The 26,413-nt window shown below is 45.2% G+C and overlaps 1 protein-coding gene across 10 annotated transcripts in view; it reads left to right on the top strand.

Annotated features, from left to right (window-relative positions):
- The window catches only part of SFI1 (SFI1 centrin binding protein), an 87,372-nt gene that overhangs the window by 52,820 nt on the left and 8,139 nt on the right, over positions 1–26,413 (top strand). For 7 of the 10 annotated variants that reach the window (XM_067014773.1, XM_067014767.1, XM_067014766.1 and 4 more), the window contains 13 exons: positions 1,106–1,267; positions 3,032–3,102; positions 4,116–4,208; positions 5,868–5,965; positions 7,256–7,322; positions 10,963–11,093; positions 17,443–17,571; positions 22,201–22,282; positions 22,604–22,782; positions 23,475–23,550; positions 24,056–24,151; positions 24,525–24,601; positions 25,427–25,529. In XM_067014773.1, coding sequence (XP_066870874.1) covers positions 1,106–1,267; positions 3,032–3,102; positions 4,116–4,208; positions 5,868–5,965; positions 7,256–7,322; positions 10,963–11,093; positions 17,443–17,571; positions 22,201–22,282; positions 22,604–22,782; positions 23,475–23,550; positions 24,056–24,151; positions 24,525–24,601; positions 25,427–25,529 — 1,364 coding nt within the window. The remainder of the gene's footprint in view (positions 1–1,105; positions 1,268–3,031; positions 3,103–4,115; positions 4,209–5,867; positions 5,966–7,255; positions 7,323–10,962; positions 11,094–17,442; positions 17,572–22,200; positions 22,283–22,603; positions 22,783–23,474; positions 23,551–24,055; positions 24,152–24,524; positions 24,602–25,426; positions 25,530–26,413) is intronic. The other 3 variants (XM_067014770.1, XM_067014769.1, XM_059040096.2) reach the window with 2 other exon arrangements.

The raw sequence follows: 26,413 nt of genomic DNA, 5'->3' as shown, positions 1-26,413 counted from the left end.
TCGAACCCATGCCCCCTGCAGTGGAAGCACAGAGTCCTAACCACTGGATCGCCAGGGAAGTCCCTAGCCATTCTTATATTAATAGATATTTGGGTTGTTTGTCCTCCATTATGCAGATGCATGTGATTTATTGTGTTGAGTTTTTGAACACTATTCTGATGCTTTTGTTTCCCCGAGAGAGGTCAGAAGTAATGATAAATAGGTCATGATCGTAAGTACTTTCTGTATTTCAGTTTCTTGAGCCCACACAGAAGTGAGTTGAACACTGTGCTGGCCGCAGGGTTAGGCTCTCCTGCTTACCCTAGGCCTCCCTGTGGGATCTCCTAGGCTGCCTACGCTGTCTCTTGGGAGTGGGAATGTGCCATGTGAAAATAGTGATGGGGGACCACCTGTCTGGTTGCCTAAGCCTGGAAGTTGAAGGCATGAAGCTTTTTAATGATGAGCTGCCTACTAACGTGCCTCCAGTTACAGCATTCTCATTCCAGGACCAGTTCTCTTCCACTTGCTGGACTTACGCTCATCAGGCCAGTAGCTAATTAGTCTTAAAAGGAGATGGAGCTGGCAGCCTGTAGCAGCCTGGCTGAAAGCTCACAAAAGCCTTTGACAGCATGTTGACCAAGTTGTGTGTCATTGAGTCAGACCCTGAAATCCCATCCAGGAAACATTGATAAAGAGGCAAAAGTGAAATGGAGTCTTCTTTGAAAGCAGCAGTCGCCATTACTGCTCCTCAGTAGCTAACTAGGAGCCTCAGCCCTTTGATAGAACACTTTTCTCTTTCCTGGGAGAGAGGAGATATACTGATAGCTAAGGGATTCCTCCCGTGTTTAGAAACCTTTTATTCTGGGACTTCCCTGGCAGTCCAGTGGTTAAGACTCACGCTTCCAGTGCAGGGGGCAGGGGTTTGATCCCTGGGGGGGGAACTAAGATCCCATGTGCCATGCAGCACGGCCAAAAAAAACCCCACCTTTTATTCTAACGTTCTTTGTGGGAGCAGCCTTGAAGCCCTCATGCGTGCCAGTAGTGGGTTTCATCCTGTCTTAAAGGTGCTTCCAGCTCATCGCCCAACCTTGAGGGGGCAGCACTTAAGCTATTTTCTCTGTTGCAGAGATGGCTGAGGGATTCCACTGCGTCATTGTGCTCCAGACACACTTCTGTGATTGGCGGTGGGCCTGGAAGCGAAGGGAGAGCTTGTATGTCCACCACAATCGGGTAGAGGGGCTGGCCAGGAGGATGATGCTGCGGAGGGCCTTTATTCACTGGAAACACTGTATCCTTTGCACCACCCAGCCCTGTCTGTACAGCAAGAACAGCAAGAGCTCACCAGCCTGTAAGACAAGAGTCAGGAGATACATGGGAAGTAGTTACCCAGCAGTTTAAGACAGTTCTGATCTCTGTTGACTTCTTTTTAAAATTTTTTGTTTCATTTTGGGAATATTCATACAAAAGAGTGCATACAACAAACATTTTTAGTCTAAAGAATAATGGTAAAATGAACACAACTCAAAAAAATAAAACATTGCTCACACCCTAGTCAGTTCCTCCCTGACTGCATTCCCTTTCCTCCCCCTCAGAGGCATTGCTGCTGCCCTGATTTTGTTATCATTTCATTGCTTTTTTTCTACCCGTTAGATGGTAGAAATAGCCACAGCCATTTCTGCTTCATTTCATTTCTGTTTCAGATTTGTTTCATTTCATTGCTTTTTCAGAAAGCCATCTGTCCTTGGTGGCCCTGTCATTATGATCCTAGCTTCCATTCATTGAGCTGTTTACTGTGTGCAAACATTTTGCATTATCTCGTTAATCCTCATAGCAACCCTGTGGAGTAGGTCTCACCATCTCCATTTTACAGATGAGGAAACAGGTTGGGGGGGGTGCTAAGTGGTTTTCAAACTCATTGGCAGAGCCAGGCTTCTGACTCCAGTGCACCTTCTTAATCACTACCCCTGCTGCAATATGTGCCCAGGTGTGGGATTTGGACCGCCTTGGGTGTTCATCCACACTTTTATTTGTTCACTGAACTCTTGCTTTGTTTTAAACTCCTGCCTAAATTCTGGAATACAGGGAAACTTAGAGACTAACAGTAGCTCATTGTCTAGTGGGGAAAGTAGACATGAAAACCAGTCTTTGTAATGTGGCATGATAAGTGCTATCATAAAAGTTTGTATCAAGTCCTGCTAGGGCTACTGTGGAGATCTAGCTGAGGAGGTGATGTTTGAGCTGAATTTAAGCCTTGGGGGATGTCACGTTCTCCCAACAGGGAGGTCGGGAAGGGCGGTTCAGGTGTAAGGAGTGGCATTTATGTGGGTGTAGGTGAGGAAGAGCAGCCAGGGGTGATGACCGGGGTCTGCAGTGAGTTGTGGGGTATGGAGGGCAGGTAGATGCAGGCTGGGGACCGGTTTGTAGGGCCCTTGTGTGCAGTTGTCAGGAATTTGGGCTTAATCCCAGTGCCGCTGGGGATCCTCTGCAGGTTTTTGAGAAGAGAAGTGATGCAGCAGATCTGTACTTTAGAAAGGCTAAAGCTCGATGGTAGCAGTAAAGCTGGCACAGGGGGACCAAGTCAAGTGTACTGCATGGTGCTGGGGGTGGGAACAGAACCTGGGAGACCTAGGTGGGCAGCAGATGGACTTGGCAGCTGAGAAGATGGAGGGGGTGGGAAGAGAAAAGCTTTGAAAATAACTCCAAGGTTTTTAGCACAAACTTCTGACTGGATTGTGATGCCAAAACAGAATGCACGAGAACTCAGTGCAGGTTCTGCTTAGATTTTGAAATGTTTACTCAAACTGGTGGCAGTTTATCTCAACTATTTTTGCCTCTCATGAAATGGGCACGAGAGGGGAGAAAGGCAGGTAAGTAACTCACATGGTTCCCCTTAGTTCTTTATTCCCTGGGTTGTCAGGGGGAGACAGAGGCGGACACCAGCCCACCTGGCATGCCCATCATCTCCTGCAGCCGGGACCCTTCAGATGGGTCACTAGGATCGCTCTGGGCTGGCGTGGGACCTTGTTGAGACAAGAAGCCTTAACTCTGGTAGATGTGCTGCTGTGCGCAGAGGCAGCTGTGCGGCAGAAGGTGGCAGAAGAGCACCACAGGCGAGGCTTGCTGGTAAGGGCGCTACAGCCTCTCTCAGGCAGCCACTCCTGGGGGACCTGACCAACGTCATGCTCCTTAAGTGCATCTGGTTGTGTGGATGGCTTCCATCATGAAGCCCCCTTCATTGTCATGTCCCTATTTTCATTTTAGATCAGAGATGGTGATGGTGTGGGGTCAGAGGGTTTGGGGGCTGCAAAGGAGCCTTAGAAGTGATCTAGTCCTGGGGTGTTCTACATGGCAGACCCCCTTTTTAAGTGGTGGAAACCTAGTCTTCAAAATCAATCAAAGTAGAGATGCTATGGACAAAGCTAGGTCTGGGGAGTAGTGTCTGTTCTACTGGCTCCTCTTCCCCACCCTCACCACACGAGGTGGCCTCTGAACACTTTCAGGAGCGTCTGGGGGTTCACAGAGCACGATGTGAAAAGCCCTAGTTGCTTCACTTCTGTCTCAGAAAACTGAAGCCAGGCTGTGGGGGAATGTGCTTTGCTTAGTCACACATGAGGCATTTTTGACAGAGCTGGAGCCAGGCCAGCATGTCCTGCCTCTACCCCACCCCCACCCCCAGTCACCTTCTCTCAAAATTCCTTCTCTCCCTTCTATTTTACTCTTACAAAACTGCATTTATAATTGTGTAAGCATACACATTGACCCCACATGGCAAAAAAAAAAAAAAAACCCATAGGCTGAAAGTCTGTCTCTTTTCTGAGAGGCAGAGTTGATGTTTTGACCTTTGTCTGGTGTTTCCATCTGGGTCACAGGGACCTCTCTTGGTCAGAGGTGCGGGTGTGTTTGTTCCTGTGCAGTATCTGTGGGCAGCAGGGAGTGGTTCCATAGCTATTTATTGAGTGTCTACTGTGCAGGCTGGCTTGTATCAGGCTCTCAATTGAATCTCAAAACAGAGAAACACTCTCTGGGACATGGGAGCAGCTGTGAACAGCTACTACTGAGCTTCTTGCCACCCTCTTGGGCATTGCTCTTATTGTTACAGACACACCATTGATTTGTGTCGATTCTTCTTTTCACAGCATTTTTGCTTTAGAGCCCTAAAAGACAATGTGGCCCGTGCCCATCTCCAACGAATAAGAAGGAATCTTGCTCACCAGCAACATGATGTCACGGTGAGAGTCCTCTTCTGTATCAAGGCACCTCTTCTGATGACCATTTTCTTTTAACCTTTGTGCTTACAGGTTTGTTCAGACCTTTAGACTCCAAATCCTTAGTGTCCATTTTCTTTAGTAATCTATGCCAGAGGCTAGAGAAATTCTTACTCTTCTCTTGTTTAATCCCATTTTTTTTAATCTGTTTGCTAAAAAAATTGATAGTTGAATCAGAGGTTAGGGACTGTGGATTCCAACCTTGACCTAGGGGGAATACATGTTAAGTCTTGCATTCCAGGAGGCTTTGGTTATGTTTGCACTGTGAGTCTGTTGTCTTCAGTGGTTAAATTTACCTGAGGGCAACAAACATTTTATTGCCACCTGTAGATTGTGTTTCTGGGTGTAGGAGAAAGGGGCATTCTAATTGTGAAAATGTTCAAGCATATAGAAAAATATAAAGAATAGTGTAATAAACCTCTATTTTACCATCTAAATTCAACAATTGTTAATATTTGCTTTTTTTCCCAAATCATTTCAAAGTAAATTACAGACATTATGACACTTTTACGCCTAAACATTTCAGTATGCATTGCCCAAAAATAAGAACATCTTCCTGCATAACCACAGTATCATTATCATCCCTAACAAAATGAACAGTGATGCTCTAATATTAACCAATACCCAACCCATATTCAAATTTCCCCAGTTGCCCCCAAAATGTCTTTATAGCTGTTTTATTAAAACCAGGATTCAATTAAGGATTGATGGCTCACTCTACATTTGGTTATGTCTCTTAAGACTCTTAATCAATAACAGTCCTCCCACCCCCACTTCTTTTGTTTAACATGTTTATTTTTTAATTGTAAAATACACAGAATTTATCATCTTAACCATTTTTAAGTGTACAGTTTAGTGGCATTGAGTACATTCACATCATTTTGCAATCATCACCATTATCCATGTCCAGAACCTTTTTCATCTTGAAAAACTGAAACTCTGAATTAAACAATAACTCCCATTCTCCTTCTCCTTCCCCAGCCCCTGGCAACCACCATTCTCCTTTCTGTCTCTTTGAATTTGACTGTTCTAGGTACCTCCTATTTATAGTATTTGCCCTTTTGTGATTGGCTTATTTCACTTAGCATAACATACACTATCTTTCTTAATAACATTAACTTTTTGAAAAGGAATGCCAGTTATTTTGTACAGTCTTCCATATTCTCCAGTTTTCTGTTTCCTTCTGACATCATTTGATTTTCCTTTTTCCTGTGTAGCTCTTATAAACTAGAAGTTAGATCTAAGGGCTTGATTAGATTGAAGTTAAACACTTTTTGGCAAGACTACTTTATAGGCAGTAGTAGGTGATAAGATCAGTTTTAACTTCTAAAATGGCTTTGTCTTCCATGAGGCCCAGATTAGGAATACCTTCTTCATTCTGATTTACATAGATTTGGTAGATACAGCTTTTTGCCTTTTATGTTGTCTCAGAATAGTTCCATATTGCTTGGCCATAATTATTTTCCAAATCTGTTATATGTTAGGTGCTCCAAATTGAGGTAATTACTGCTTTGGGGGAGCTTACAGTCTTCTGGAGTTACAGATTTGCTAACTAATGGGTCAAGAGAGATCATTTTACCTTTTGCCTTAATAAACTTCTGTTTCCTTCCTGTTTTGCTGCAGCTACTGCACAGGTTCTGGAATCTCTGGCAGTCTCAGATTGAACAGAGGGAGGAAAGTGAGCAACTCCCCTTCCTGTGTGCTGCCTGGGACCACTACAGGTAGGGACTGTGGCCTTCAGGCTCCCCAGGGGCCCGTTGTGACTGACTGGCTGGTCTCCAGGAGTCATCATCACCCTCAGTGTGTTACTGCGGCAGATTGAGAAAGGCCTTGCTGTAAACCAGTGTTCCTGAGCTTGCCTTTTCCTTTTGGTTGATGGGATGGGAGGTAGAATGAGGATGTTTGTGCTGGTGCTCAGCCACCACTGCCTCAGTTTTCAGGTGTTAGTGACGTTCCATCTTGGAATGTAGGCATTGATGGTGTTACGGAGACGGCCCAGGCAGGTGGTTGTTTGTGGCTTGGTCTTGGAGGGTGTAGAGTGTGTCCTCAATTTTTTAGAGTTAATCATTCAGTTAAAATAAATAAAAGCACCACATGTCCACAAGAAAAACTCAATGTATAGGAAAGAAGTAGAAAGTTAAAAATAAAGGCTGCCTGGACCCCTTCCTTCGACCCCTTAGTCTTACTCTTCAGAGGGAACCACTATTCACTTTCTTGCTGCAAGAAATGTTCGATAAACCCTCTCCCAAGGGTATAACTTATTTTGCATAGTTATAGGTATGATTTGGGGGCACTTTTTAATGAGTCAGTGAGAATTGCAGTATTTAACTGAGTCAATTTGGAGTTGTCAGGATGTATCATTATTCTAAATCCTGGTTTACAAAGCTGAATGTGGTTCTCACTCTCAGTATCACTGTGTGAAAGCATGTCACAGACCCAGGTGGTCCTAAACAGGCCCCAGAGTTTGGCCGTAAAATCAGAAAATTCAGGATATTTGGGGGATTTCATACATATTACCTGAGTTCCAGAGACACTGTTCTTGGTGGTCTAATTAGCTTTACAAGAAAGTTGTCAAATTTGGGGGGCAAGCCACAGTCCAAAATCAGGGTGGGGGTTTGGCAGATTTCATGTCAGAAAACAGGTTCTTATTTCCCTTAGAATGAAACCCCTGGGGTGCCTTTAACGCTCAAGGTGTACCTATGCCCAGATTTACCTTCCTTAAAATCAAAACGAGGGCTTCCCTGGTGGCGCAGTGGTTGAGAGTCCGCCTGCCGATGCAGGGGACATGGGTTCGTGCCCCAGTCTGGGAAGATCCCACATGCCGCGTAGCGGCTGGGCCCATGAGCCATAGCCAATGAGCCTGCACGTCCGGAGCCTGTGCTCCGCAACGGGAGAGGCCACAACAGTGAGGGGCCCGTGTACCGCCAAAAAAAAAAAAAAAAAATCGAAAGGAAATTCTGAAACCTGAAAGTGGGAGGGCAGTTACCTTGGTGTTGTGTGTTTCATTACAGAATAACATTGCTACGCAAGTGTTTCAAATTGTGGTTACAGTATACTCAGAAGAGGCGATCCCAGCAGGTATGGAGTTCCTCAGAGCAGGGAGCTCTGCTGGCTTACATTCTTGGATGCGTTTGCTTTGGAAAGATTCTTGGAAAAGGCCTGTACCAAGAGGTCTGGTGTTCTGATTTGGAAGAGAGGGTACTGTGAAAAACTCAAAGGTATCTGCCCCAGACCCCCCCAAGGGATGTCAGAAAGTCTACATAACTCCTGTCCCTTCATCTGCTTTGAAAATGCAGCTGCTCTCTGAAGGTGGTGAGCGTATCAGTCATTCCATTCACATCTTGATCCAAATTGTTGATTATATTACTCAGCCAGCCCCTACTGAGACCTTCAGAAGATGTTGGGGAAGATGCAGAGCCTGAGTGCCATATCCCAGAGCTAAACAGTGTGAGACACAGGTGGGAGGAGGTGGGGGTCAGGCTGAGGGATTAGTGAAGGCAGGTAGAGAAAGACGGATTCAGTTCCATTTAAGAAAGACTTACTGAGCGGCTGCTGTGCCTTAGATGCCAGGCCAAGAACTGAGGATACAGCTGTGATGCAAAGTAGACAAAGTTCCTGCTCTCAGGGGGCTTGTAGTTTAGCCCCAGGGTGGCTCTAATGATGGCAGGTAGCTGTCTGGAGCGCTGAACCAAGAAGGATTTCCAGGGATTTCCAGGCCACGTTCAGGCTCAGGGGAGTGTGTGTTCAACTGATGATGTCTGCACAGGCCTTGCAGTGGGAGGTGGCCTGTACAGGCCTCTGTTTGGCCATCCCTGCGGTGAATCGGGGAGGACACGAACGAAGCTCCTCCTGGTTATTTTTGTGCTGTCCTCTCCACCCCCTCCTCTATCTGCTGCTTGAGTCTAACAGTGAATCTAAAGAGTTTGGCTGGTTCCTCAGTTTTGGGAGGCATACAGACTCCTTTGGGAGCTGGTTCTGTCTACTTCTCTTCCCATTCCTGTTACCGCTCTACCCCTTCACAGCTGCAGGCAATCAAGCTGCCGGTCCTTCCCTGAATATTCTCTGCTAGCTCCTGCTTCCCAATCTGCCTGCTGCCCTTTCAGCTCAGGTGTCACCTCTTCCCCCTGCTCCACCCCTCGTGCAGCTTTCTCATAGCATGTTGTTGGCTGGCCTCCCTCTCTGCCAGGCTAGGGGCTCCTTGAGGGTACAGCCTGTCCTGCCTCATTCTTCTCTTGAACTGTTGACAAAGGGTAGCTGCTGACTAGTATTTGGATGAGTGAATGAACACACGAGTGAACAAACAGATGAGCTGCTGGTGATTGCTTCAGAGTTTTCCCCAAGGATCACCTCAGTTCTTGGTGTTTGGATGGGGCTAACCCAGGGCATGGCTTGTTTTTGTGTCACCTTTGCCTTCCACACCTAGAAAATGTTTAGAAGTTGGTACATTCTTTGACGTCCCTTTGGATTATGTGGCTGTTTCGGAAAGGACATTGCCACTGGGTCTCTTAAGCTCATTGAATGCAAGCACAACAGAATGTGAAGAAAGAGCCCTTTTAGAAAAAGAACATGAGCCCCAGAGTTGAAAGGTTATGTTTGTTCAAGGTGGAAAAGAAGCAACGGGTCTCATTTAGTTTCTCCCTGAAAAAAGGAATCTCCTTGACCCTGGGGCCCAGCACTGGTAGAAGGTCGAGGGTCAGAGTCCTTGTCTCTTACAGGGCTCCAGCACAGCCTGCACAGTGGAAGGTCTGAAAAATAGTAAGAGCCCTGCTCAGCTGTTGTGTTTTGTGTTGTTTTTTTCAGCTGTTGTTTTTTTAAAAAATCTTTAGCTAACATTCTGAATGTTATCTCTTGGTTTAGATATCCAAGGAGTTCATCGGTTCCTTCTATTTTAGGAAAATATTATTTTTTTCTAAAATAATATAAAAATATTTATTGTGGGTTTCTTTCTGTTTAAAAAGTAATATATAAAGAATGGCAAGAATGTTTGCTAATTGTTGAAGCTGGGCAATAAGTTTGAGGGGATTCATTATACTATTGCTTCTACTCTTGTTTACATTTGAAAATGCCCATAAGCAATATGTAGACATTACAGAAAATTTGGGAAGTATAGGAAGACATAAAGAAGAAAAAATTAAAACACCCATAATCCTGCCTCTTAAGATGACATTTGATGAGTAAACCTGGTATTTTTTTTCCTCTGTGTGGGTAGGAATGTGTGTACCCATGTATTCACAAACACACACATAGGCATGCTGTTTAGTCTTCCATTGCTCTGTAAAAACTCACCCCAAACTCAGTGGCTTAAAACAACCACCATTTTATTATGCTTAAGGATTTTGTGGGTGAAAAATTGAGACAGGACATAGCAAGGATGGCTGGTCTCTGCTCTGTGATTACTGGGACCTCCACTGGGAAGATTCTAGTGGCAGGGGGTTAGAGTCTTTTAGAAGTTTCTTCACTTACAAGTCTGGTTCCTGGGCTGGAATGACTTGAAGATGGGGCTCCACTGGGACTGTTAACCAGAATGCCTGCATATGACTTCTCCAAGAGGCTTGGGCTTCCTTACAGCATGGTGGCCCCTGGGTAGTCACACTTCCTGTGTTGCAGCTCAGGGCTACAAAAGTGAGTGTTCCAGTGAACAAGACAAAAGCTGTGTGGCCCTTTAAGATCTAGCCTAGGAAGTCACTTAGTGTCACTTTCGCCATACTCTACTGGTCAAAGTAGTCACTGTCCACCAAGATTCAAGGGAAGGAGGATGAAAGAATTTGCAGTCCTGTTTTAAAAGCCGCCACACGTAGGATGGGAATAAAACACAGACCTACTAGAGCATGGACTTGAGGATATGGGGAGGGGGAAGGGTAAGCTGTGACAAAGTGAGAGAGTGGCATGGACATATATACACTACCAAATATAAAATTGATAGCTAGTGAGAAGCAGCCACATAGCACAGGGAGATCAGCTCTGTGCTTTGTGACCACCTAGAGGGGTGGGATAGGGAGGGTGGGAGGGAGGGAGACGCAAGAGGGAAGAGATATGGGAACATATGTATATGTATAACTGATTCACTTTGTTGTAAAGCAGAAACTAACACACCATTGTAAAACAGTTATACTCCAATAAAGATGTTAAAAAAAATAAAAATAAAAAAATAAAAGCCACCACACGTGTATATGCTTTTCCTCCCAAATTTTGGATCATGGAGGCATACATAGTCTTATGTCAGTTGTCTGTCTTCTTACTAATGTATCAGTGAAATTTATAATTACATACAAATTTAAAGAATCTGTACTACAAATCAACATTATAAACAAAATCAAAAGATATTTTACAGGGTAGGAACAAAATTGATAACACACGAGACAAAGGACTAATAAATTTAAGGTTGAAAAAGCCCCTATATGTCAGAGTTAAAATGCTGACAATCAGTAAAATGGGCAATGAGGATGAACACTTAGGCTATAGGAAAAAAGTTTAGATAAATATATATCTATACACACACATACATAGACAAATATATAAAGAGATGCTTAACTCAATTAAAGGGAAGCATTTTCACCTATCATATTTCATTTTTCACCTGTCATGTTGGCAAAGATTAGAAATAATGATTTTCATTTTAAAAAATGTTTGTGTAGGTAGCAACCCTTGAGAGTGACGGAAAGGTCTTTTTATTTTTAATGTAAAGTACAAATAAAGGTCATTCATTGTTTTACTTTAGCTGTTGCAGGCCAGAGCAGACAGTCACTTTCAGCGGAGAGCCCTCCCTGGGGCCTTCCAGGCATGGAGAAGGCTCTGGCAGTGGCACCAGCAGGAGAGAGTCCTCTATTCCAGAGCAGCACGCTTTCACAGGTATGCCATGCAGCTCCTGTCTGCCTTGGGCCAGGCATCTCAGGTCCAATTCTGCCACCCACATAGCCATTTGCTTGTTTCTTAGCCTGCCAGTCTCCTAGACCCTGGTTCTTCCTTGATTTTCAATAATCTGGGCTCTTTCAGCTCATCTAGCAGAAAAAGACAGCCAGTGTTTCCCCTGGGAAAACTTGTATCTATCTGTGTATCAGGTGCTTTCAGAACAGCCCTGGTTTTATGCCTGTTCCCTCGTTACAAGCCACAGTGAGCCGCATTAAAGCTGCCCATTAGCTTTCTGGATCAGAGTGTGGTTGGACCTCGCATCGCCTTGGCAGGCTTTCTTGAGCGTGATTTCCCTGAAACGCTTGGTTCCTGTTCTGCTAGACTTGGCTTTTTGAAGTCTTGAAATTATCGTTGTCAACAAAATTAGAACAGGCAAGGAGCAGAGCTCCATCCTTTTAGCTCTCAGAGGGGCAAACTTGCCCAGAGCCAGGTCCGTGCTACCTATTGGTGGAATGTCATGAAGAGATTATTAATGACTAACTGTTGGCCACTGTGATGGGTGCGATGTGATGGGAAAAAGGAAAATATAGCAGCTCATTTGCCTGTGATATCGTCATCTCTACTAATAATTTCCTTCTCACAGCAGTCCTGAGAGAACAGGTTCAAAGTGATAATGGTTGTTACACGGGTGAGTCATTTAAGTGGCAGAGCCAGGGTTTACATTCAGTCTCCCTGATTCCAAAGCCCAAGTATTTGCTACTGGATCAAGAGGAATATCTTTTTGATGACTGGCTAGGAACTTTAAATCTTGGTGAGGAAGAGAGACTGATACACAAGGGACAATTGAAGAACAGTCCAAGAGAATAGACCCATGTGTCCTCAATGGTGTCAGCACAAGTTCTTCCAGAGCTCAGAGCTGGGGCTGAGGGAAGTGCCCTGGGGAGGCTCTCTGTGAGCTGGGGGTGAGGATGGCTGGTGGGATGAGGAGGGCCAAACTGAGGGGCTGCCTTCTCCTACAGGTAGATGATGGACAGGTGTTTGAGCAGGTGCGTGGAACTAGTACAGTGACAGTTCGGGAGATTGCCCTGAGGACAGTGTGCATCAACTTAGGACAGTGAAACAAGGGGGAGGGACATGCATTGGGAGAAGTTGCAGTGAACTTGGCTTTGGATGACTGAATGCTGGTTTGAGAGGATCAGCTAGATCCCCGGGCTCCTTACACGAAGTTCAAGATGTTTCAAGGGGGTGGCCACAAGGAAAAGTGGCTGACGTGGGCTAGCGCTTACCTCTGCCCCCTCCCCTGCAGAGAGCAGCTGCACCTTTCCTTAGTTCCTGTGTTGAGGTCTAGCGTAAGATTCATTCAAAAAATGGCTTCAGGGCTTCCCTGGTGGCGCAGTGGTTGTGAGTCTGCCCGCCAATGCAGGGGACACAGGTTCGTGCCCCGGTCCGGGAAGATCCACGGCTAGGCCCGTGAGCTATGGCTGCTGAGCCTGCGTGTCCAGAGCCTGTGCTCCGCAACAGGAAAGGCCCACGAATGGCAAAAAAAAAAAAAAAAAGGCTTCACTACGAAACCACACACATACACACCCCTTTGTTTTCTTTACAGATGAGTCATGTTTGGTTCTATTGCTTTTTTGTATTTTGACATGTGGTGGGGACCAGAAATTGAGGGTACCTTCAAAGCAGCCAAGAGGAGCTCCTAAAAGGGCTTTTGCTGGGGGCCAGGCATGGGTGAGTTTAGAACCATCACTTGAGACAAAAGGGTGGAAGGTGAATCAGAGGCAGGAAGTAGCACGGAGGCTTGAAGGATGGCGAAGAGGATCTAGGCGTTATCTTTTTCGGGTTTAGTGAGATCTTTTTAGAAAAGTTAGTTTTTCAGGTTCCCGCCTTCCTGGTTCGCAAGAAGGCAGAGTGATTGAGAACCTGGCCTAGAAACAGACAGGCCTGACCGAGTTTAGACCCTTGCTCCGTGCTTGCCAGCTCTGTGACCCTGGACAAGTCACTCAGTCTCTCTGAGCCCCAGTTTCCTCAAGTTTAAAATGGAGATGATTTGATAATAATCCATATCTCACAGGGTTGTCATGAAAACTAAGTGGGATAATCCATGTAAAATACAAGCAGAGTGCCCAACATAAAATATTAACTGTCCCCTGACCCCTAGAATTGATTTGTGACTCTTAGGGTAAATTAATATCCATAGGTTTGGTTTGGAGTTTAGAAAATCAGAGTTCTAAATAAATGTGTATGTTCTATCTTTCCATAATTTTTAGGGTATTTAAAAAAATATTTTAGGAATACAGATGGAATTTATGGTGGAATCTCATGAATTATGAATAAAAATGGTAGTTTATTAACCTGCCAGTGAAATATTATACTGAGAATGAGACAGGACTGGTTTGCCTTTTTTTTTTTTTTAAATTGAGCTAAAATTTACATACAGTGAAAGGTACAAATGTTAAGTAAAGAGATTGGTGAGTTTTTACAAATTACATCTCTGGATAATCAACACCCCAGTCAAGATACAGAACATTTCTATCACCCCAGAAAGTTCCTTCAAGCCCTTTTCCAGCTAGTTCCTATCCTGCATAAATAACCACTGTTCTGATTTCTGGCATTCTAGGTTAATTTTGCATGTTTTTGAACTTTGTACAGTGGGATCATGCAGTACGTACTCTATTGTGTCTGCAAGTCTTTTAAAGTTCAGCGTAATGTTTTTGAGATCGTGCCAGGTTGTCACATGTATCTGTAGCTGTTTTTTATTTGCCGAGTAGTATTCTATTGTATGAATCTAAGGCAGTATTTTGATCCATTTTATTTATTTATTTATTTTACTTTATTTATGGCTGTGTTGGGTCTTTGTTTCTGTGTCAGGGTTTTCTCTAGCTGCGGCGAGCGGGGGTCACTCTTCATCGTGGTGCGCGGGCCTCTCCCTATCGCGGCCTCTCTTGTTGCGGAGCACAGGCTCCAGACACGCAGGCTCAGTAGTTGTGGCTCATGGGCCCAGTTGCTCCGCGGCATGTGAGATCTTCCCAGACCAGGGCTCGAACCCATGTCCCCTGCATTGGCAGGCAGACTCAACCACTGCGCCACCAGGGAAGCCCTTGATCCATTTTAACAGAGGAGTTGTTTCCAGTTTGAGGCCATTATGCGTAAGGCTGCTGTGAACATTTGTTTTGGTGGAATATGTTTTCATTTCTCTTGGGGTAGATACCAAGAGGTAGACTTCTGGATCAGGGGTGGGTTTATGCTTAATCTTACAGGTGGTTGCATCATTTTATGCTCCCACCAGCAAATCTGAGAATTCTGGTTGCTCCACATCCTCACCAACTTTGTTTTTGACAGTCTTTTTAACTTAACTGTTTTGGTGGGTGTGGAGTGCTGCCTCATTTTCCTGATGACTAATGATTGTCCAGCATTTCTTTAAAGCCTAATGATCCAGGAACGGAAGCCTCTGTAATTTGACCAAGTCAGATTGATTGCCAGGAAGGAGGGAATTCCAGAGGAACTCTGGAATGCTGCTGTACCTAAGGGAAGGGAATTTGTAACATTTGGGCTCCCACTGAAGGAACTGAGGAGACTAAGAGAAACAGGGATCTGTTTTGGATTGATGGCTCTTTCTGAGGCAAGTTGAGGAGGGACTCACTAGGGAGAGCTGTCATGAGTATCCTCAGGAGTGAATGGACATAGCAAAGCTTGTCAGGGGCATCACTGGTGAGGAAGCAATAACCACCCAAAGAAGGGTCCTTGTGGCATCTTACAACTGCTGCATGATGTTGGGAGAAACAGTGTTTCTTTGCAGTTGGCTTTCTGTGTGACTGATGAATGGTAGAGCTGTTCTTTCTTTTCAATCTGAGCTGATTTTCATTCTTTGAATACCAGACAGGTTTTTTTTTTTTTTTTTTTTTTGTGGTACGCGGGCCTCTCACTGCTGTGGCCTCTCCCGTTGCGGAGCACAGGCTCCGGACGCGCAGGCTCAGCGGCCACGGCTCACGGGCCCAGCTGCTCCACGGCACGTGGGATCCTCCCGGACCGGGGCACGAACCCGTGTCCCCTGCATCGGCAGGCGGACTCTCAACCACTGTGCCACCAGGGAAGCCCCCAGACAGGTTTTGATTCTTTCAACCTTTATCATGTGCTTATTGACCATTTTATATCTTTTGTGAAGTGTCTGTTTAAGTCTTTTTCCTCGCTTTTTAAAAAATTGGGTTATATGTCTTTTTAAAATTCTTACTGATTTGTAGAAGTTTTTAAAAAATATATTCTGATTCGTATTATTTCTTTTATTGGACTAGGTATTAAAAATATTTTCTTTCAGTGTGTGGCTTTGCTTTTCCATTTTTTAACAGTATTTTTTTTAATTGAGAACAAAGTAGGTGGTTATATATGTACTGAAATGAATTAATAGTTTTTTTTTGTTTGTTTGTTTTTGATGAGTGGAAGTGTTTAATTTAGATACAGTCCAGGGGAACTTTCCTGGGGGTCCAGTGGTTAAGACTCGGTGCTTCCAATGCAGGGGGCCTGGGTTCAATCCCTGGTCAGGGAACTGAGATCCCACATGCTGCACAGTGCGGCCAAAAAAAAGAAATTAAAAAATAATAATAATAAAAATAAATAAAAAGTAGAAAAATTATATTGTGGTGGTTTAAAAAATTTTTTGATACAGTCCATTTCCTCAGTTTTTTTCTTTTATAATTAGTGATTTGGGGGTTCTCTCTAAAATAATTTGCCTACTCCAAGATCTCAAAAGATACCTTCCTACATTTTCTCCAGAAGTTTTATAGTTTTAGCATTTACATTTAGGTCTGTGATCATCTTGAATTTTTTTCTGTATATGGTATGAGGTAGGGGTCAAGGATTTTTTTTTTTCTGTTCTTCAGTTTTTCCCAGCACCATTTCTTTTTTAAAAATATTTATTTATTTATTTATTCATTCATTCACGCATGCATGCATGCTGTGCCAGGTCTTAGTTGTGGCACAAAGGATCTTTGTTGTGGCATGCGGACTTCTTAGTTGCGGCATGAGGACTTTTAGTTGCGGCTTGCGGACTCTTAGTTGCGGCATGCAGTCCAGCAACATTTCTTGAGGAGACTTGCATTCCTCCATTGAATTGCCTTGGCATCTTTGTTGAAAATCAGTTGGCCATATATGTTTGTATCTATTTCTGAACTTTCTTTTCTGTTTCATTTATCTGTGTGTTTAATGTGTTTATTCTTATGCCTTTAAGATACTATCTTGATTACTGTATCTTTATAGCAGGTTTTGAAATCAGTTTATTCTTCCTGGGATTTTGTTTGGAATCACACTGAATCTGTATAGATCAGTTTAGGGGAGATTGGATATCTTAACCATATTGAGACTTCCCATAAAAAGAACTTGGTACATCCTCCATTTATATAGGCTTTCTTTAATTTTTCTCAGCAGTGTTTTGTAACTTTGCATTGAAGCTATGTATATATATTTTTTAATTTTTTCCTAAATATCTTATTTTTTTGATGCTGTTATAAATGGAATTACTTTAAAAATTCATTTTCTAATTGTTTGTCCTAATATATAGAAGTACAGTCGATACCTTGAGTTCCATGACCATTCTAAATTTCTAAATTCTCTTGTTTTAGTTCATCCTTCCTTCCTTCTTTTAAAATTGCATAGGGTTTCTGTGTAAATAATCATGTCATATGTAAACAAAGGCAACTTAATTTATACTTGCCAGTCTGTATGCTTTTTTTTTTTCCTTTTATTGCACTGGCTAGGATCTCCAATAAGGTATTGAATAGAAGTAATAAGAGGGTGCATACTTGTCTTTTTCCCAATCTTAGGGGGAAAACAAAAGGAGTTAGTATTTCACTGTTGAGGCGTTAGCTTTTTATAGATGCCCTTTATTAGACTGAGAATGTTCCCTTCTATTCTTAGTTTTCTGACTGTTTTTATTATGAATGGTGGATAAATTTTGCCAAATGCCCTTTCCACATTTACTGAGATCATGTAGTTTTCCTGGTTTTCAAATGTTAAATCAACCTTATATTCCTGAGACAAACCCAACTTGGTCGTGATGTATTATCCATTTTACATATTATTGATTTTGGTCTGTTAATGTTTTGTTAAATTTTTTACATGTACTTTCACGAGGGATATTGGTCTATAGTTCTCTTGTAATGTTTTGCCTTTATTTTCTGAAAGGCTCTTTAAGGTTGGTATTATTTCTTTAAGTTTTTGATGGAATTTCCTAGTGAAATTATCTGGGCCTAGAGTTTTTGTTTTTGTTTTTTAATGAGAAGGTTTTTTTTTTGTTTTGGTTTGGTTTTTTTTGCGGTACGCGGGCCTCTCACTGTTGTGTCCTCTCCCGTTGCAGAGCACAGGCTCCATACGCGCAGGCTCAGCGGCCATGGCTCACGGGCCCAGCTGCTCCGCAGCACGTGGGATCTTCTCGGACCGGGGCACAAACCCGTGTGCCCTGCATCTGCGCCACCTTGGAAGCCCAGTGAGAAGGTTTTTGATTACAGATTTCATTTTGTAAATAGATACAGAGCTACTGAGAGTTTCTTTTTGTGTCCGTTTTGGTAAGCTCTGTTTTTCAAGGAATTTTTCATTCTGTCCAGGATGTCAAATATATTGGCATAAAGCTGTTCATAAAAGTGCCTTTTGGAATTTCCCTGGTGGTACAGTGGTTTAAGAATCCACCTGCCAATGCAGGGGACATGGGTTTGAGCCCTAGTCTGGGAAGATCCCACATGCTGCAGAGCAACTAAGCCCGTGCATCACGACTACAGAGCTTGTGCTCTAGAGCCCGCAAGACACAGTTACTGAGCCTGCATGCCACAACTACTGAAGCCTGTGCGCCTAGAGCCCATGTTCTGCAACAAGAGAAGCCACCGCAATGAGAAGCAAGTATACTACAACGAAGAGTAGCCCCCACTCGCCACAACTAGAGAAAGCCCGTGTGCAGCAATGAAGACCCAATGCAACCATAAATAAATAAACAAATAAATTTATATTTTAAAAAGGTGCCCTTTAATGTCTGTAGAATCTGGAATGATACCACCACTTTCATTCCTGATTTTGGTAATTTGTGTGTTTTCTCTTTTTTTCTTGATCAGTCTTGCTAAGAATTTATTTGTTTTTTTAAAAAGCCAACTTTTGCTAATTTTCTGTTTATTTTTCTTTAATTGATGTAAGCTCTTTATTTTGTTCTTTCTACCTACTTTAGATTTTTAGTTTGATGTCCATTTGTTTATTTTTGCTTTTGTTTCTTTTGCCTGAAATGAGATGTATCCAGAAAGATATTGCTAAGACCAATGTCAGAGGTTGTACTGCCTGTGTTTTCTTCTAGGATTTTTATGGTTTCAGGTCATACATGCAAGTGTTTAATACATTTTGAGTTAATTTTTCTGTGTGCTGTAAAATAGTGGTCTAGTTTTATTCTTTTACATGTGGTTGTCTAGTTTTCTCAACACTATTTTTTGAAGAGACTATCCTTTCTTCATTGTATGTTCTTTGCTTCTTTATCATAAATCAGTTGTCCATATATGTGTGGATTTATTTCTGGACTCTCAATTCTGTTCCATTGATCTGTGTGTGTGTTTGTTTTTTTCTGCCAGTGCCATGTTGTTTGATTCATATAGCTTTGTAGTATAATTTGCAGTCAGGGAGTATGATACCTCTAGCTTTGTTCTTTTTTTCTCAGGATTGCTTTGGCTTTTCGGGGTCTACCTTTTGTATTTTTTAAAGTAGTTCTAGGAATTATAGTATGCATCATTAACTTATTACAGCTCTATTTAGAATTTTTGTGTTTTTTTGGCTGTGTTGGGTCTTCGTTGCTGCATGTGGGCTTTCTCTAGTTGTGGTGAGCAGGGGCTACTCTTCGTTGCAGTACGCAGGCTTCTCATTGGGGTGGCTTCTCTTGTTGTGGGGCACGGGCTCTAGGTGTGTGGGCTTCAGTAGTTGTGGCACATGGGCTCAGTAGTTGTGGCTCGCAGGCTCTAGAGCACAGGCTCAGTAGTTGTGGCGCACAGGCTTAGTTGCTCCGCAGTATGTGGGATCTTCGTGGACGAGGGCTCAAACCCATGTCCCCTGCATTGGCAGGTGGATTCTTAACCACTGTGCCACCAGGGAAGTCCCCCACAACTCATTTTTGACTGAAATACTTCCAACTGTCAAACGATACAGTAGACAGAAACACCAATTGACAAGACAATTAATTACCTTTACAGAAATCTTGCCACTTTATACTGAAATATTTAAAATCATGTTCTTCACACCAAAATGAAACTAATTTTATATTTTTTAAAAATTAATAATTACAATTCCTCTTTGGTTTATTTTGTGATTGTAATAAATACATAAAATATTGAGCAAACTTCATCTTTTAAAATATAAAATGGTAAGTTTTATGTTACATGTTTTACCACAGTTTTTTTAAAAAAAGGAAGCAAATGAAAATCCTAGAACTGATAAGTACCATATCTGAAGTAGAAAAGTCACTGGATGGGATACAGAGCAACTTAGTTGTAGAGCAACTAAGCCCGTGCACCACAACTACTGAGCCTGCGCTCTGGAGCCCACGAGCCACAACTATTAAAGTCCGGGCACCTAGAACCTATGCTCCACAACAAGAAAAGCCTCCACAATGAGAAGCCCGTGCATGACAATGAAGAGTAGCCCCCACTCACCACAACTAGAGCAAAGCCCACACACAGCAACTAAGACCCAGTGCAGCCAAAAATAAATAAATTAAATAAATTTATAAAGGCTGAGAAAATGGAAGGAAAATGTGGAGAAGAGAGGAATGGGAAAGAATTTATCTTTTAATCTTAATCCGTGAATGTCTCTTGGACCTAAAATAAATAAGTTATATGTCTTAGTAGCTAATATTATACTGAAAGGAAAGACTTTCCAAAAGAATATAATCTTTATTAGTTCAGAGAGAAGTTATGTTTTCAAGATGCTTAGTTTATTAGTCTCCTCAAATCTTTCCTCTTCAATTTGTATGGCTTTATTTTCCATTTACTTTTAAATTAAAACATATATATATACATATGTATCTATTTTCAGTTCTAATATTCAACTGAAATAAACTCTGAATCATTAAGATAATTTTTTTTAAAACTTACAATTTTAACCATTTTCAAGTACACAATTCAGTGGCATTAAGTACATTCACTATATTATACAGTCATCACCACTATCCACTTCTAGAACTTTTTCATCATCCTAAACAAACTATACCCATTAAACAGTAACTTTTCACTCTCATCTACTCCCAGCCCAGGTAACCTCTAACCTACTTTCTGTCTCCGCAATTGCCTATTCTATGTACCTCATGTAAGTGGAACCATAAAATATTTGTCATTTTGTACCTGACTTAGTCCACTTAGCATGACGTTTTCAAGGTTTATCCATATTGTAGTACATGTAAGAATTTCATTCCTTTTTATGGCTTAATAATATTCCATTGTATGGACATACCACAATTTGTTTTCCATCCATGTGTTGATAGATAGGTTGTTTCCACCTTTTGACTACTGTGAATAATGCTGCTGTGAGCACCTGTTTGAGTCCCTGCTTTTAATCCTTTTGCCTGTATACCTAGGTGTGGAATTACTGTATCAATATGGTAATTCTGTGTTTAACTTTTTGAGGAACCACCAAACCATTTAGTTCTTTTTTTGTAGTTTGTTTCTCTTATGAGAGTCCCTGGCTGGTAACTAATTTTGTTCATCTTTTCACTAAAATACAAAACTTACATATAATAGCTCTTTTTAAGTGTTTGCCAATTCCAACATTTGGGTCATTATTTTCAGCTTCTTTTCATTAAAGTGTGTTGCATTTTGTTCTGGCTGGTGGTGGTTTGTGTTTATTCCAGTGGTTCCTGTTGATCCTGTCCAGCGTGGTTTTATTCTTTCTTTGAGTGGGTCTTTTTTGATTTTGTCTTCAGGGTAGGGCATGACTCTTATTCCTAGGGCCTAGCCTTTCTGAGTCTGAGGTTCCCAGTGAGGTCTCTTCACTCTAACTAGGCCAGAACTCCCTCTCCCAGCCCTGTCCAACCTCTGGTATCTCTATTCATCTCTTAGCTCTGCAGCAGCTGCTCTGCTAGGGCTCGTGGAGTCTGCTTGTGCAGCCTCATCTGTGGAGGGCATAAGGTGTCCACGAGCATGCCTGGGGATGGGATAGGGTCGCTACTGCCCAGGACTGGGAAGGCCACACATGTCCACCCAGTTCCTCCTCTTTGGTCTCGAACTCCAGTCTCTGCCTCAGCTCAGTGAGACTGTCGTGCTCTCCTTGGACTCCCTCTCCTGTCCCCAGTGCCCAGAAACTGCCCCCAGGAGAAGGCCTGGGCAGCCAATGGGCTAACCTTGCATGTTTCCCATCTCTCAAGGATCACATCTGCATTGCCTGTTGCCTAGTGCCTGGAAGCAGGTGCTTCGTATATCTTGTCCCATTTTGTAATACACATGGCTGGAGGGCAGGCCTAGGACCAATTACTGTCGCGGCTGGAAGTGTTTTGAGTGGTATGTCTGATGGGTTAAATGCCAGGGGAGCCGTCATCTTCTGTCCCCCAGTGTCAGTCCTGATGGCTTTGCCGAGACACAGCCCCTGCAGGCTGTTGACCAGTCATCCCAGTGCTGCTTTTGCAGGTTTTGATGTCATTATGGTGTGCAAGTAGGCAAAGGTGACAAACCTGTCTCTCTCTTCACCTCACCTAGAATACTTGTTTAAAATTCTGTTTCCTGGGGCCCAGCTCAGCTTTGGGAGTCTGGCATCTGTTTTTAACTACTTCCCCCAAGAATTTGTGTAGCAGCAGCCTGGCTGCTCAGCATGTACTGGAAAGACTTTCACTGTGAGCGTTGAGCACCATTGGTAATTCACCGTGGGGTGGATGAAGAAATAGGGTCTCAAAGTCTGAGTCTTTTTCGTACCGTGTGGGTGACGCCAGAAATAACGTGGAATGTGTTGGGTCATTTGTGGGTTTTTTTGTCTGTTGTCTGCTTTCCTTCCTCCCCACCTAGGCTTATTTCGCTCTTAATGGCAGCATATAAACGAAAAAATCCAATTATTTGGAACTTCTCATTCTTTTGGAATTGTTTACTCTTATTCATTTGGGTTCTTTTAGGGTGATGTTAGAGAAGCAGTTCTTTGCACTTTGGTGTCAGAAGATATCTCAGCATCGAGAGTACCGCTTGGCAGAGAGAATGGTAAGTGGTTCTCCCCTAGGAGGTACTGGGACTGGGAGGACCTGCTTCAAGCCTTTGCACTCACTGCCTACCCTCCTAGGAAGCTACCCAGACCCAGACCCACCCTGAAGGGCGGGCAACCTGCCTGTGACCAGGACTTATGAGGCAGGGGCAGGGTCTGGACATCTGTTTCCTTTGTCAGTGGAGTTTACAGATGGCTTCTGGGCCAGAGCAGCTCCTGCACATCCAGTTCTTCTGCCTTGGTCATCGTTTGTGGCCTGCAGACTCCCTGGCTTCTGTATCGCTTCCTACTTGACCCATTCTGATCTCTCCCTGCCTCAGGCCATACTCCATGCAGAGCGGCAGTTTCTGCAGAGGTCCTGGTCCACGTGGTGCCAGCAAGCAGCAGCACATCGCCTGGAGTGGCAGCGACAAGCAGTGGCCTGTGCCCACCACCGCCTCAGGTGGCTCAGTAAGGCCTTCTGTGTCTGGAGAGAGAGTGCCCGAGGGCTCAGAACAGAGTGAGTGGCCACTTCTGCCTTTGAAGCCCTTCCCGGCTCAGGGCAGCTTTGACTGTAGTAGCAGCGCTGAGCATCAGTCTGAGGGGTCGTGTTAGCCTAGACTCTGGTCTTAAGTTCTGGAAATTCAACTTGAAATAGTCTAAGCAAAACCAGGGCTGTAGGGAGAGGCTCCTGGGGCACCACATGGATCTCTGGGCTCAGGAACTCGGCTGGTCAGACATGCCTGTGGATCTTAGGTCCTGTCCATCAGCTACATCCTGCTTGCTGATTGGGGCCCATTCGAAGCAACCGTGCCCAGGGGCAGGTCGTGGCAGTTTTTACTTCACCATGTGGTTGGAGGCCAGGGCAGGTGCCCCTGTGTTCCCCTGCAGGCGTCATCCTGCCTTGGTTCCTCTCTAGATCTACTTCATGCTCTGAGGGTCTCTCACCTCTCAAACTCTGGCCACATTTAACCTCCTCCTCAGTTACCTATTACCACACGAATACAGAGCCCTGTGAAGTTGTCCACAAAAATTTGATTTTATGTGTGCTTTTCTGGGTGGAGAACCTAAATCCTTTGGCAGCTCTTCTGAAAGGGTCTTGGTTCCCATCCATGTTGAAGAACCACTGAGCAGGGGCAAGGGGCTGCAAAGAGGTGCCCCTCGAGAGGGCCCTTGCAGGGCCTGAGTTGAGCACTGACTGTCTCCCCACAGGAGGACGGGCAGGGCACAGGCTGCACGGTTCCAAGCGGCACAGCTCCTGTGTTGGGCCTGGAGCAGGTGGAGGAAGGTGAGGCTTTGGCCCAGGCGTGGCCTGCGTGGGGTTGTGGGCAGGTGGAGCCGTGTAAGGCTGACTCAGGGCAAACATACGGTCTCCTCCACAGTCCTTCGGAAACCACCTGCCTCTGAGTATGGGGAGGAGGCCAGGTGGCAGGTGCAGTGCCAACCTGGTTTCATGAGATGACTGGCTCACAGTTCCGTGTTCTGTTAGGTGCCAGGCTGTTCTTCTGTAATGCTCTGAATTTAAAGTTCCTGGTCTAACTGGTCACAGGCATCCTCTTCAGGATGAAAAATGTTAAAGCTGAAATTGGTTAGCAGTTACCCGCAGGCAGGTACTTGCTCCCTATGATCCTCACAAACCCCTAAGAGGAACATGTTTATAGAGGAGGATGCTGGGGCTCGGAGGTTAATAAGCACCTTACCCAAGCTACCCCAAACGAAGTGTGAAACAGAGGCACATCCAAGCCCTCCTCGGCCCTGGGCCCACAGCGGCCAGCTGTCTCCTGTGTCCACAGCGCCTCGCCCTGCACAGTGCCGAGCAGCAGAAGCTGATGCAAGCCGACCTGCATCGCCAGCACACCTTGCTGTACAGGGCGTTGCACACCTGGGGGGTAAGAGATGCTGCTTTCCTCCAAATCTCCTTGCCTGGTAGGGAGGGGGATTCTGGAGGCTTTGTTTCCCTTCCTTGTTCTTCCTGCCCCTCCCAAAACAGAGTAGTAATTCCACAAGACTCAGGGCAAGAGCCCTGGCCAGTGGGTCTTACACTGCAGAGCTAAGTTCTCCCATCCTTTCGTGGGGTACCAGCCTCACCACCAGGGGTCTCCTTGTCAGGGGTCCAGTGGTTGGACTCACCAGGTGAGAGCTTAGTAAGTCCTCTCCCTGTTGTTGGGTGGGCTCCTGCCCTCTCCCTGTCCTCTGTGGCTGCCTGAGAGTGGGGAGCGGTGTGGGCCTTGGGCAGCCTCCAGTCCTCCTGGTCGTCTGCAGGTTTACCAGAGCCGGGTGCGGAGTGTCCTTCAGGAGGCGGCAGCCAGGGAGAGCTGGCACGAGAGGCGGCTGCTGCGGTGAGTCTCCGTGGCCCCAACCTAGCCTGAGGAACAGGGAACAGACTGCAGATCCGGGTGGGTTGGGGGCCCTGACGAGGGCCAGGCAACGGGGCCTGGCTGCCTCGTGCTGCTCAGAGCATGGCTTTGGCTTTTCCACAGCAAGCACCGTTCCCTGGGCCCCTCATGTCTTACACCCGCACTGTGTGCAGAGCGGGGCCTCTGGGAAGCAGCTGCGCCATCTCCCGCGTGTCTCGCTCATCTGAGCGCCTCTCCCTGCTCAGTTCAGACCTGCAGGATTCGCCTTTTCACCTCCTCTCAGCTCCCAGTCAGTCCCCCGACCCCCAGCTCTCCAGGCCTTTCTCCCAGCCTCTGGGACCATCTGTGTCTCTCACACCTGTGGATTCACTTATACCCCTCGGCTCCACTGTCTCCAAAGCCTGTCCCGCAGCTCCTGCTGACCAACCTCTAACCTACTCACTCCCTCATTTCTGCTCTTTCTTTTCCTGCCTCTGTTCAGCACATGCTGTTCCAGGCTGCCTGTGCCCTTCCTCCATTTTCCCCGTCTCTACCTCTCTTATCATGGATGCATCACCTGTGTCATCGTCACCTGGAAATGGCTTAGTGTTCCCCGTGGTGTGTGAATGCACGGGGCCGCAGTGCCTGTGGTGCTCCCACGGCACCTGCACAGAGCAGCTCAGCCGTGTGCAGGGTGTGCAGTCAACGTAAACGTGGCTGTCAGCGCGACAGATACACTTGGGCATGGGGAGACCTCTATTCAGGACCTGGCTGAAGTGCCTCGCACTGTTCACACCCATATCACCCTGTCCCCCCATGTACCCGCAGGAGTGCATTACATCGCTGGAGAGAGAATGCTGTGGCCCAAGTGGATGAAGCAAAGAAAGCCTCTCGAGCAGCAGCTCACTACAGAAGGACCCTGTGCTCCAAGGTGAGCCCTGGCAAGCCAGCTGGTCGCCGGGGGGTGGGGGCCGTGTTCCTGTGAGGGGGTGGCATGGGGTGTGGCTGTGGAGGTTTGAGGTGAATGAGGAGCCTAGAAAATGATATGGCTCCCTTCTCCAGCACAGACACAGCTGTGCCCGCAGGTGGGTTTGTTCACTTGTTTATTGTACTGAAGTATGAGCCAGTATCCATTAAAACAAAAGCATGGCATGTAGTGAGTATGAACCAGCTCTTACCAGAACTAGTATTTCCCGCACACGTGGAATTTGCCGCTGGGACAAATCGTGTAAGTCACAACACCTCTGTCCCTTTGTGTTGGCACAGGATGCTTGGGTGCCCCGCTTCCCCCAGCCTGCTCGTTAGCCTCACGGGATTCCTGGCTGTGCGGGCTTTCCGGGCTTTCCATAGAGCATCCAGGAATGTGAGGTCATTGGTCATTGTTGCTGGGAAGTGGCCCCCAAAGTGCCACTTGGTGTGGCCTGGGCCCACGTGCTGGGAGAGGGACATGGCTATGAGGAGAAGACGTGTCACTAGGCAGGGGACTCAAATGACATGACAGAGGTGGTCCCTGGACTCTGGGGTGTTTTAGAAGAAAGCAGTTGGCTGGGAGCCCCACACTGGCAGGCCGGGACTGATGCTGACAGCTTTGGAGCCTCCGCAGATGAGTGTTAATTACACAGGGTCAGGGCCCAGTCTGCTCTCAGGAACACTCCGAGGCCAGCATGTGTGTCCCCTCCCCTGGAAGGACGGTCAGGACTCTGCTTGGCTTCAGGGCTCAGAAGGGAGGAGGCCTTTGTGGGGGGATGGAGTTCGTGACTGTTTGGGGAGCGGGCGTCCCCTGTGTTCTGCTGCTGTGATTTTATATGTACCTCA

Source organism: Kogia breviceps, chromosome 15 (assembly GCF_026419965.1).
Source record: "Kogia breviceps isolate mKogBre1 chromosome 15, mKogBre1 haplotype 1, whole genome shotgun sequence".
In the NCBI taxonomy this organism is placed as follows: domain Eukaryota; kingdom Metazoa; phylum Chordata; class Mammalia; order Artiodactyla; family Physeteridae; genus Kogia; species Kogia breviceps.
This window is presented reverse-complemented; position numbering and strand designations above follow the sequence as displayed.